This window comes from Macrobrachium nipponense, chromosome 5 (assembly GCF_015104395.2).
Source record: "Macrobrachium nipponense isolate FS-2020 chromosome 5, ASM1510439v2, whole genome shotgun sequence".
Taxonomy (NCBI): Eukaryota; Metazoa; Arthropoda; class Malacostraca; order Decapoda; family Palaemonidae; genus Macrobrachium; species Macrobrachium nipponense.
The window spans coordinates 79,028,640-79,041,127 of record NC_061107.1 but is presented as its reverse complement, the minus strand read 5'-3'; the positions used below and the strand labels follow the sequence as shown (position 1 = coordinate 79,041,127).

At 43.5% G+C, this 12,488-nt stretch overlaps 1 protein-coding gene across 1 annotated transcript in view; it reads right to left on the bottom strand.

Annotated features, from left to right (window-relative positions):
- Positions 1 to 5,780: 5,780 nt before the first annotated feature.
- Positions 5,781 to 12,488, bottom strand: part of LOC135215447 (mitochondrial S-adenosylmethionine carrier protein-like) — a 56,575-nt gene continuing 49,867 nt past the window's right edge. Inside the window, 1 exon segment of the mRNA XM_064250122.1 lies at positions 5,781 to 11,690. Within this exon segment, the coding sequence (XP_064106192.1) occupies positions 11,576 to 11,690 (115 nt within the window). The 3' untranslated portion in view covers positions 5,781 to 11,575.

The following is a 12,488-nucleotide window of genomic DNA, read 5'->3' as shown; positions in this document are numbered from 1 at the left end:
ACACAAAACGTGGAAATTGGTGAAATTAGACTATGTATTGGAAGTATATATACATAAATATTAAAGCAATTTTATCATTATTGCATTACTATGACAACTAGAATTCATGGAAACAGTTTATAATAATGCATTGGCGTATGTGTGAAGCTCCACTAATGTGGCAACGATGATTTTGCCATTCTTAGCATGCAAACATTAAAGGTTACATTTATTTCTGGCATACAGTTATTAAAGAAAATCAAAATACTAATATAGACTCTCCTCAAGGAAAAGTGCTAGCAAAAAAAAAAAAAAAGACATAATCCACTTATCCGTAGATGTCTGTTCCTTTATGGTTTTCGGCAGCCAGATGTATGACAAGGTTAGAAACATTGGATTTTATCTACTTTAGAAATATCTGTAATTTTTCGGGGTAATTTGGTTGCAAAAAAGGGATAATAGACATGAATTAAATTAACATTTTTAAATAACAAAGTAAAGTTGAACTAAATAATGAGTAAAGTAAACAATTTAAGGAATAAAACTTTGCAGTGTCGTCGTCTGCTGTTCGTAACTGTGTGGCAAGTGCGCTTAGGAACCAGAAGCAGCAACTTGTTTTAAGTGGAATGTGGAGTGAATTGAGACCAAAATGTGTATAATAACAATCAAATAAGCACTGTGGAGTTTAAGTTGTGATGGCAGTAAGGATAAAAACCACCGATTACAAGGTAAAAATGAATTCAGTTCAAACCATGACCCCGGGAATAACAAGTTTCATACTTTCACTAATATAGGCAACAAAATGTTGTTTTATTGTGCTGATTACAACTGCAATCTTGAGTAAGATCAATAAAAGTTACATATATACGCTAACATTGTTCAAATGAGTGCTGGGAAAGATGGTGTCCATCACTGACCAGACCCTTCCATCCACACGGTAGCTGCCATATTGGATTTCAGAACTGCCTTGAAAACATATTTTACGAAGAGCGTCACATGCTTATTTTGGTTCATATGGGGCTTTCATATATCACATTATGTTGACAAAACTTTAATCTTTTGAATGGTATGCTTAGAGTTGTAATTGTATTCTTGTTTAATCAATTAAATATAGAGTGAATAAGACCCGTCCAGCATGATGAGGGTTGGTCGTCCGTGATGTTTTACCCTAAACTTGTAATTTCAGCACAACTTTCCCGAGCATCTCCAGTGAACACAGACATCTTACTTAATCACTTATAAAAAGCTATGGAACTGTTTTGTTAGGTCTCAAGATATTACCACCAATAACAGTAAGAAAGGCAGCAGTACTCCCGTGACTTAAATTTATTTATTTATACCCAAGAATTCTTGTTATTAATTTATTTACACCATCTAGCTTGGCCTGTTTCCACAAAATGCTATGCAAGTTTTGAGTTTGTCAAGTTTTTTTTTCATTTTTATTTTATTTGTTAAAACTAAGGATGCATTTTAAAAAAACAATATTGCTATGTCAGTTCATTATGAAATATAGGTATGTAGTAAAAGTGTGCCTTTATACTCTTAAAGAAGATATCTGACTTGACTTTTCTGTGTTTTCTTACATTATCAAGTAGTTTAACCAGATCACTGAGCTAATGTTTAGCTCTTACTAGGCTAACAGAATATCTCTTACCATTCAGAAGTCTTCATTAAATTATCCCTTTGGCTTGTATGTATTTAAAAATGATATTGTTATGATACAATAAAGTTTGTTCATACTTACCTGGCAGATATATATATAGCTGTATTTTCTGAAGTCCGACAGAATTTTAAAAACTTCCGACACACGCAGTGGTCGGCCAGGTGGTTAGTACCCATTCCCGCCGCTGGGAGGCGGGTATCAGGAGACATTCCCATTTTCTATTCATAATTTTTATTTCCACTGTCCCCTGAGGGGAGGTGGGTGGGTACTTGATTATATATATCTGCCAGGTAAGTATGAACAAACTTTATTGTATCATAACAATATCATTTTGTTCATGAAACTTACCTGTTAGATATATATATATAGCTGAATCCCACCTTTGGAGGTGGGAAGGGACAGAATTGAAGGATTTTGGGAAACAAATGCATGCAGATGATTTACATCTTGGTTCCACCTGTTAGCATAGCTGGCTTCGTGGTTACTGCCACGTAAGTCTGCTTGTGCTACTAGAGTTGCCAGCGAGGTAGAGACCTATATAGCTGGTGCACTCCAGATGATCTGTCAACAGGGGCGAGACCACGACGAGACTAGACCATATTGGACCATACCATGAGGGCTAGAAGTAAAATAAAAAATATATATAGATATATATATATATATATATATATAATAGATAATATATATATATATATATAATATAGTATATATATATATATATATATATACACACACATATATCACCACCTGACCAACCTAGCCAAAGTTAAGGTGTTTTAACTAAGGCTTAAGAGTTAAGAAGTCGCCGTTGTCGGCGACTCAACAACTAAATTAAGAGCTCTTCCTAACCATTTTCTACAGGATAGATGAGTGGTACTTCTTGCCCCCAAGATTGTGTCTGCAGACACGTATGGCCCTAGCGAGCAGCAGATCTCATATGCCATCTTCACATCTCGCAGGGAGTGTGAAGTGAACACAGAGTTGCTTCGCTAAAACATGGGACTCAGGATGTTGCTGAGTGCCATGCTCTGTTGAAATGCTTCCGAGGCCGCGCCCTCACCTCGTGAGCATTCAGATAAAAAGATTTCAAATCTTTGTGCAAACACAATGAAGGAGCATTTTTGAAAGAACTCCTTAACTCTAAAGCCAGGCCTCGTACATACCAAGTGCGGATCTACCGAAGCTTTCGGTAGCCACACCCTATCTTTGCAGACAACCCCGTCTGAAACTAGCCTAACTAGAATTCAGATATTTTATGCAAAAATGAATCAAATTCAAATCAATTTAAGATAGTGTATGCCTAGCCACAAATCCCACAAATCCAAGTAAATAAATCAAAAGACAATTAGGATACTTAGCGGCAATGAAGTTTCCAAAATCCTAAGACGGAGGTACTGAAAACAGGTGTTTTCAGCACCGGCGACAGAAAAATTATGAATAGAAAATGGGAATGGTTCCTGATACCCGCCTCCCAGCGGCGGGAATGGGTACTAACCACCTGGCCGACCACTGCGTGTGTCGGAAGTTTTTTTTTTTTTTAAAAATTTTTTTAAAACGTGTCGGACTTCAGAAATACAGCTTATATATATCTGACAGGTAAGTTTCATGAACAAAAGATTTTTTTACAATACTGTAAATAATTTAATTTTGTTTAGGCCATTCCGTTTAATACTTTTTATAAAATGGCAAGATTTTATGAAGTTATTCTCTATCCTGCAGCTACGATCAGATGTTGTCCCCAAGACATCGGAAAACTTTCGCCAGCTGTGTACAGGAGAGCAAGGTTTTGGATATAAGGGTTCTATCTTTCATAGAGTTATCCCAAATTTTATGTGCCAAGGTGGAGATTTCACACATGGAAATGGGACTGGTGGCAAATCAATTTATGGAGCAAAGTTTAAGTAAGTTCATACAGAATTTGCATACAAATTTTCCTTTTTTCAAGAACAGAAGAATCTGTATAGTCTTTTCATTTGTGGAAGGAAGGTTATTAAAATATTAAACTGTAAAAGGCCAATTCTAGGAAGAAGTAAGACAAAAGAAAGGTGTATTTTGACATGTGATACATTAGCTAACTTGCAAATGATAGGAATTGAAGAAATGTGGTATCAAAAGGCAGGAGAAAAAATAATAAGAAGACATCTTCAAGATCAACATGGTTTTGACACTTAAGTGGAAAGAAGAAGGTAAAAAAACAGTAGGTACTAAAGACCTCTGAAGATTTGTTCTTAAATTACGAGCGCCTCGTGCATTAACATATAAAAGTTAACTGTTATTAAATTCAAACTATTACTTCATTATTATTTCATACTTTTTAGCTCAAATCTGTCCAAATGACAATTTTATTTAAAATTTGAAAGGATCAATAGTTTAGCGCAATATTTTATCTGTGATGGTAAACTTAAAATATAGACATCTGTTAATTAATTAAAAGACATCATTTGAAGTTTTTTTCAAAGGTTTTAATTATGTATGTAAAGTACTTCATAAAGGGAAGTCATTTGGTTTTTATAGGGGTGAAAATGAAAAGTTCATAGAATAGATTTTTTTGGGCAAAAATTGATGCACGTACAGGATTTCCTACATATTCATGGTAAAAAATACAATATAGCCATATCCCAGTGAATAGAAATTTATCTGAAACTGGCTCTCTGAAGATGTTTACATTACTTTCCTGCCCTGCTGTTTATCAATTTCACATTACTGTACTACTGTTTGTCAATTTTCACTAGTTATATAATCTGACTAAATAAAAATTTTTGATTAATTTAATACGTACCTAATGGTTTTTTAATGTTTAATACATTTTTGAGCTCCTGTTGTGATTGGCATTTATTAGAATAAAACTGATAATTAATTTATCAAATGCCCTTGCAATATTTTAAAGTTTATATGAATCACTTTTGAAATTAAATTGGTATTTTACATTGAGTACACATCCCCACCTCTACAGGAACTGTACTTGTTAATCAAAACTTGCATGCTTATACTATGGTCCTCTTGTCAACCTCATTTTTAACAGTTTTATAACTCCTTACCAACCAACATTGGTAATAATTTTATATAAAAACTGTCCTCTGTATTTTGGAATGGAATGGAATGGAATATAGAGTTTAGGCCAAAGGCCAAGCACTGGGACCTATGAGGTCATTCAGTGCTGGAAAGGAAACCGAGAGCAGGTAGGTTTGAAAGGTGTAACAGGAGGAAAACCTCACAGTTGCGCTATGAAATATTTGTTAGGAAAGGGTGGATAGCAAGATGAAAGAAAGATAATGTGAAGGGAGGTACAGTAATAGGAATGAAAGGGGTTGCAGCTGGGGCCCCCAAGAGACTCTGGAAAGAATCTTTAGTAATGCATACAGTTTATCTTTTGAGGTGCACAACCACCAGCCTGAGAAGAGTCTACTTGAGGAGACTTAGAGGTCTGGAAAAACTAAGCCCTATTAATAATAATTGAGATGCACTGACAGTGTTACCCCTCTATGGGGGCTGTGTACAAATGAATTATACTTAGCTTCAATGTACTTTGAACAAAACTTAGCTTTAAAATATTCTGTATCAGTGAAACACCATACATTGTGCATATGTTTTGACATGAATTCCGGGAGATAAATATTTCTGATCTTTTCCAGGGATGAAAATTTCAAGCTAAGGCACACTGGTCCTGGTATCCTGTCAATGGCAAATGCTGGACCTCACACTAATGGTTCACAATTTTTCATCACAACAGCAGAAACATCATGGTTAGATGGTGCCCATGTTGTCTTTGGATCTGTTGTTGAAGGAATGGATGTTGTAAGAGAGATAGAAAAACTAGGATCACGTTCTGGGCGAACTAGAAAAATGGTGTTGATATCAGATTGTAATGAATTAAAAGAATAAAATTTTCATGATTAGTAAAACACTGTATAGTTTGTCATTAAAGTTGACTTGTAAATTTGTTGTATGTGAGCCTTGAAGAATTGTATTTTATAGTATTGAGCCTTGAAGAATTGTATTTTATAGTATTGAGCCTTGAAGAATTGTATTTTATAGTATCAGACACATCTGCTTTGGCCCAGATGCCATTCCCCCAAAACAAAAAAAATGTGCCATTATTTGGGAAGAGGAATTTTTCTGAATAGGCTCAAAAAGTTACTTTATTCTATATTTTATTAGACACCTTATGATATAGAGATGTATATTCTTGTTACATCTACCAAGGAAATAATGGTTTTGTTTCACTGTTTATTTGTTAGAATTTCATGAAATTTAATCAGCTGATTTTCATGAAAATGGTGTTTACCAAAGTTTATCTACTGGAAATAACCACCAAATTAACATTTCCCCATTATTTCATCCAAATCCATTCATCCATTCAAGATTTATTTTTTTTTTCAAAATCATGGCCCGCACAAGTAATGAAGGTAACAGTGTTCTAAGGGTTGTTATCATTGTTGTCATTATCACAGATGCAGATGTCATCAATGCACCTAAATCCGTGCAAGACAGCAGTACGTTGAGTGTTTAAAATAGTGGTCATTGAAGGTTAAAACATTGGTCATTAAATTTTCAGAGGCCTTGGAGGTTTGCAATCTGATTAGCCTTTCAAGTTTTAAGAATGTAACTGCATCCTAGGTTAATGAAGGCTACTTCAGACTGAGACAAATATCACAAATTCTTGGTAATTTGTATTTTTCCTAGCGATACTTACCTCAAACCATTACAGTGGAGATTCCCGGATGTCGATCCGGGTCCGACCAGAAAAAACTGGTTATACGCCGCACCCTTAGGGGTCGAAGACCACGTTATCCTACTGACCTATCGCCAGTCCTTCTTACTCGACTCCGAGGTGCCTACCCTAAGCTTCAGCGGGGATGGAAGGAAGGGAAACATTCTTCCATGGTTCGAGGTAAGTATCGCTAGGAAAAATACAAATTACCAAGAATTTGTGATTTGTTCCGATGCGAGATACTTACCTCGAACCATTACAGTGGAGACTTACTCCTTAGGAGGAGGGCGAAGGTTAGGGGAGGAAACAGCCCCAAAGTTGCTAGGTCAGAGGAGGGGGCGACTGCTCCCCTTGGAACTCAACCCTGCTCTGTTATACTGGGGGTTGGTCCGGGGAGGTCCTAAAGCAAGCCTGGTGTGGGTATAACCAAACCTTGACATGTAAAACTGTGGGTTGTACTTAGAACCATACGCACTCCCGCGTATCCTACCTGAGTATCCTGGACTCCTCACTTCCTCCGAAGGCCCAGGGGGAACAAGGACAAGGATCAGGGGGAAAAGTTGCACACACACACACACTCCATACACACATGACCATCCACCCCAAGAAGGGTGAAGAGGGGACCTAGACCTGTTGCTGGCCTACCACCACGGGGCCAATCTCAAAGGCATCGAGCGACCTCCTCGTGCAGTCTTTAAGATAGTGGGCTGTGAACGTCGACTGCCTATTCCAGACTCCTGCCCTCAGGACCTGGTCCACTGCCATGTTCTTTGAGAACGAAACGGAAGCCCCAATTCTCCTAATGTCAAGGGGTCTGGCTCCCTTTGGAGGGGAAAGGCCCCCCTTCTCGTAGGCCCTCCTGATGGTTTCTTTCAGCCAGGAGATGGTGTTTTTCGAGGGTGCCTTCTTCACTCTTCCCGTGGTGACGAAGAGGTTCTTTACCTCCGGCCTGAACCGAGCTGTCATTTCCATGTACTTCCGTACTGCCCTCACCGGACAAAGGAGGAGATCCTTAGGCCGGTCTGATTTCGGGAGGGCAAGGATGGTAAACTCCACGAACCTGAGATCCGACACCGAGAGGTTCTGATTCTTAGCAACGAAGGAGGGGACGAACCTGAATGAGAGTTCTTTCCACCCCCTCGTGTTGGCCACTAGGTACAACAGGCCGTGGAGCTCTCCCACCCTCTTCGTGGAGGCCAGGGCTGGCAAAAACACCGTCTTGAGGGTCAGCTCCCTCCCTATCCAGGATGTCCTTGAGTGGCTCGAAAGGGGGGCTTCCTCAGGGAGTCCAAGACTATCGCTACATCCCAGCGGGGAACCAAGCCGGCGCTGGGGGGACACTTCTGCTTAAAGCTCCTTGTGAGCAAGGACAGCGGTTTTGAGTTCCCCAGATCCAACCCTTTCAGGGAGAAGTCCTGGCTTAATGCGGCCCTGGGTCCTTTGACCGCCAGAATTGGCAGGCCCCTGTCCAACCTCAGGTAGGTCAAGAACTCTGGGATGTCTGGGATCTTTGCTCGGAGGGGTTCCAGGGCCCTCTTCCTACACCAGGCCCCGAAAACCCTCCACTGCTTGGTAGATGTTAGAGGAGGACTCCCTCAATTAACCGGACATGTGAGAGGCCACCCTCACCAAGAACCCTCTCCTATTTAACAGCCGCTCGATAGTCTCCAGCCGTGAAGGGAGAGGGCTGGAATGCTCCCGTGGAACCTCTCGAAGTGGGGCTGCCTTAACAGGTCTGTTCCTGAGGGGGCAGCTCCCAATGCGGTAGAGAGGCCAACTCTAGAAGGTCCGGGAACCACTCCCTGTCCGGCCACCAAGGGGCCACCAACGTCAGGGCCGCCCCTTTCACCTTCCTCAGATGGTTGATGACCTGCCTGAGGACTCTGAAGGGAGGGAACGCGTACATGTCCAGGCCGTCCCACGGGTGCTGGAACGCATCCTCCCAAAACGCGGCTGGGTCTGGCACCGGGGAACAGTACACCGGCAGTTTGGCATTTAGCCTTGTTGCAAACAGGTCCAGGGATGGGGACCCCCACTTACCTATTAGCTCTCTACCACCTGACCCCGTCTGCTAAGGCTGTCGGCGATTACGTTCTTCTTGCCGGGAATGAACCTATCCGTCAAGGAGGTCCCGAGGGCTTCAGCTCGGCTCAAGATCTCCTCCGTCAATCCGCAGAGATCCCGTGATCTCAGGCCCCCCTGCTTCTTGACGTAGGCGACCACCGTGGCATTGTCGCACATCAGACACACCGAGTGTCCTCCCACTGCCTCCTTGAAAGCTTCCAGGGCACGCTTCACTGCCAAGAGCTCCAGCTTGTTTACGTGGAAGGTGCTCTCCTCTTGCGACCATATCCCTCCCACCGAGAGGGACTTCAGGTGGGCCCCACAGCCTACCTTCGACGCGTCCGTAAACAGGAGCATCTCTGGGGGCACTGACCTGAGGGGCACACCCCGACGAGAGTTTGCAGGATCCAGCCACCACCAACCGAGGGCCTTCCTTGCTGCCAGTGAGATGGGAACCGGCTTTTGAGGTGTTTCCTCCTCCTGGGACCACCCTACTTTCAGGTCCCATTGTAGGGGCCTTTATCTCAGCCTTCCCTGGGGGACTAGTTTTTCCAAGGAGACCAGGAGGCATAATAGTCTTTGCCACTCCTTTGCCGGTTTCGGGGAGTGGCTCAGGAAGTTACAGCCGATTCTTTGGAGGTTTGCCAGTCTGTCCTCCGATGGGAAAGCTCGCCCCACCTCCGTATCCAATTCCATCCCCAGGTTCACCATCCTGGTGGAAGGGGACCAGATGGGACCTCTCCCAGTTCACAACGACTCCCAGGGTTTTGCAAAAGGCCAGGAGGGCGTCCCTCTGCTCTACCAAGTGCTCCTTTGAGGAGGAAAGGAGTAGCCAGTCGTCTAGGTACGTGAGAAGGCGTATGCCCCTCTTGTGGGCCCGAGACGACACCAGGGAGAACACCCTCGTGAACACTTGCGGAGCTGTTGCCAGCCCGAAGCAGAGCGACTTGAACTGCAAGCTCTGGTCCTCCCACCTTATGCGCAGGTACTTCCTGGAGGACGGGTGTACCGAGATCTGGAAGTAGGTGTCCTTGAGATCCAGGGACATCATGAAATCCCCTTCTCTCACGGAAGCCAGCACCGAGCGTGGCGTTTCCATGTTGAAGGGCGTCTTTAGGATGTACGAGTTCAGGACCGAAAGTTCTATGACCGGTTGCCACCCCCCGACAACTTCTCCATCAGGAAAAGGCGACTGAAGAACCCGGGGGAGTGATCTACCATCTGCTGGAGGGCTCCCTTCTCCAGCAGTGCTTGAACTTCTAGCCTTAGGGCCTCCCTGAGACCAGGGTTCCGGGGCTGAGAAGCCAGATTGGCCAGCTTCCCAGTCAGGGGAGGCTTCTGGTCTAGAAAGGGGATTCGGCAACCGTCCCTGAAGACCTGGACTGTCCAGGGCTCGGCTCTGAGATCCTCCCAGTTCTGCCAACAGCTCGGGAGGCAACCCCCCAACTTTGGCGAAAGACACGGTAGGGGGCCTCGACTCCTACTTCCTCCAAGGGAAGCGGTTGTTACGACCCCTTCTGGAAGTAGAGGGGTGTCTGGACCTGAAGGGTGCCTGGGAAGGCCTGGTCGTGAGGAAGCCCAGGGACTTAACCCCCTGACAAAATCAGTTCCTTGAATTGGGCAAGAGAGGCCTCGTCCCTCAACTCGTGGAGGGTTGGGAACCTGGCTACTGCCCCGGACCACAGATCTAACCATGAAGCCATGTGAATAGAGGTCCAAGCTGTGATTTCCATAGCCATAGCCTCCTGGTGAGAGAAGGAGACTAGCCCTGATGCAAGCCTCTCTTCTGAGAGTCCGGGCGCCAGGGTCGCCAAGTTACCCTCCACGGATTTGGGGAGAAGAGGGGCACCTTCCGGGGCATATAGCCTTATCTGATTCAGCTTAGATGCTGGGAGTAGCCTAGCCGAGGAGTGCAAACACAGGGAGTTACTCGACCCTGCTATGAGTTTCTCCATCACCGTCAGGGCCTTCTTCGTATTGTTGGACCTAGGGAGGCTGAGAGAGGGCTTAGGTTCCTCTGGGTCCCTGAACAGAATGTCCACAGCCATGGATCTGTTGTCCTCTATCGTCGGGGATGGCTCCTCTAGCCGGTTCATGGACCTAATCAGAGAGAGGACCCTCCTAAAAGTTGAACTCTCATCCACTGGACCTAGTTCCTCCAGGGCATTCTGGAGTTCTTGGATGAGGGTCTCTTCCTCAGCGTCCCTCGACGGAGGCGAGACCCCAGACCTTGGACGGGGGGAAGCTGGAGAAGCTCCCCGGAGAGGGACACTTAAACCCGGTTGTAAACCGGTCTCCTGCAAGGGGGGATGCCCCGAACGCCCGGACCGCCCTGAGGAGGGGGCTCAATCCTGAGCAGTGGAGGGGCTCTGAACCCCCTAAGGAGGCATCGGCCCTAGGCTCCGTCCCCTAGGGCCCCTCGCTGGGAGGGGTCAGGAGAAAGAACCTGTAGAAAAGCGGGAGACTTCCTCTCCGATGATACTGAAGGTGAAGGGGCGCCCCGTCTCTTCTCCCACTCCTCGACTCCCTCAAAAGCTTCGCCGATGAAGCTTTAGGTTTCTTTTTCTTCTTAATGGAAGCTAAATCCCACTGGTACGAGGGCCAAGAAGTGCACTCCATGCACGTGTTGGCTTTCAAGCAAGTGGCCCCCCAACACGAATTACACAGTGAGAGGATTAATTAGAAGGGGCGAGAGAAAAGCTCCACAAGCACGTCCTTCAGGACCAGGGCAACGACATTGATGCTCCGAAGCCGACATCACACATATACATGACACACGTACACAAAGCACACACAAGGACAAAGGAAATGGGCCGGACACCGGACGAGCAGGGGTGTATGCACGCTCCTGCGACCAGAGAAGGACTGGTGATAGGTCAGTAGGATAACGTGGTCTTCGACCCCTAAGGGCATAGGCCTGGCCTGGGTGCGGCGTATAACCAGTTTTTTCTGGTTGGACCCGGATCGACATCCGGGAATTTCCACTGTAATGGTTTGAGGTAAGTATCTCGCATCGGAACAAATATATCTATGAACATTATCTTGAAATATATTTACAAAGCATAAGTACAATAACTTCTATGGAAATATTACAAATTAATATGCATATATACTGCTCTTTAAAAGGATAACAGAACATGGACTTAACACTGGGTACATCATAACTTCTCAGAAGTCATACTTACAACATATTTTGCTTTTTCATATACTCCAAAAAACACTGCTCCTCCAACTGATATCCACATGGTTCTTGGGATCACTCCTGCAAATAACCTGAAATTGGAAATAATTTTTTTTTTAAACAGGTCAAACAACTGCCAAAATAAATTTTTGTAACCAATCATTTATTTTAAAACATTCATTTTATAAATTATGCAAACATAATAGGGGTTATGAAAACTGTAATCCACCTTGCTTCACTGAGTAAGCATTTTAAATACATCATCGTTATCATCCATTGTTATAACAAGAAGGAAGTAGAGCAAAGACAGCAAGTACCCCCTGGCAACTTTTTTTGATAGGGAGTATATCCAATTTTGTTAATTGATTTTTATTTATTTCTTAAAACAGTACTGGTATCTATACTTAAGAAAAAAAATTGACACGTGTTTGGTGCCAATTCCTCATTTGTATGGAAAAACTAACCCCTATTAATAATAGTAACCTCATTTGTATGGGGGAGGGAGACCACCATATATATCTTTCCTGGCTGTCGGAATGGTCCTTTTTCTTTCCCTGTGCGACTCATCCACAGATGAGAAACCCTCTTTTGTCGCATGAGATATTCAGATGACTGGCTCCTTTATGGACTCAACTATACCCTTTCACTAGTCCTACTCTCCCAAACCAAAATTAGCAGTACGTATTAAGACCTTCCAGGCTGTTCACTGAACCTTAATACATACTGCTCAACAAACCCCTGCCATGCTTGTCTTGCCACCAACTTTGATGCTGACCATGCTCATGACCTGCTCAGTTAATTAATCAATTAATCTTCTTCTCATACAAGAGTATTCCTCCATTTCCAAAAATGAATATTCTGTAGAGAACTTGCTATATGGGAGTTACTTT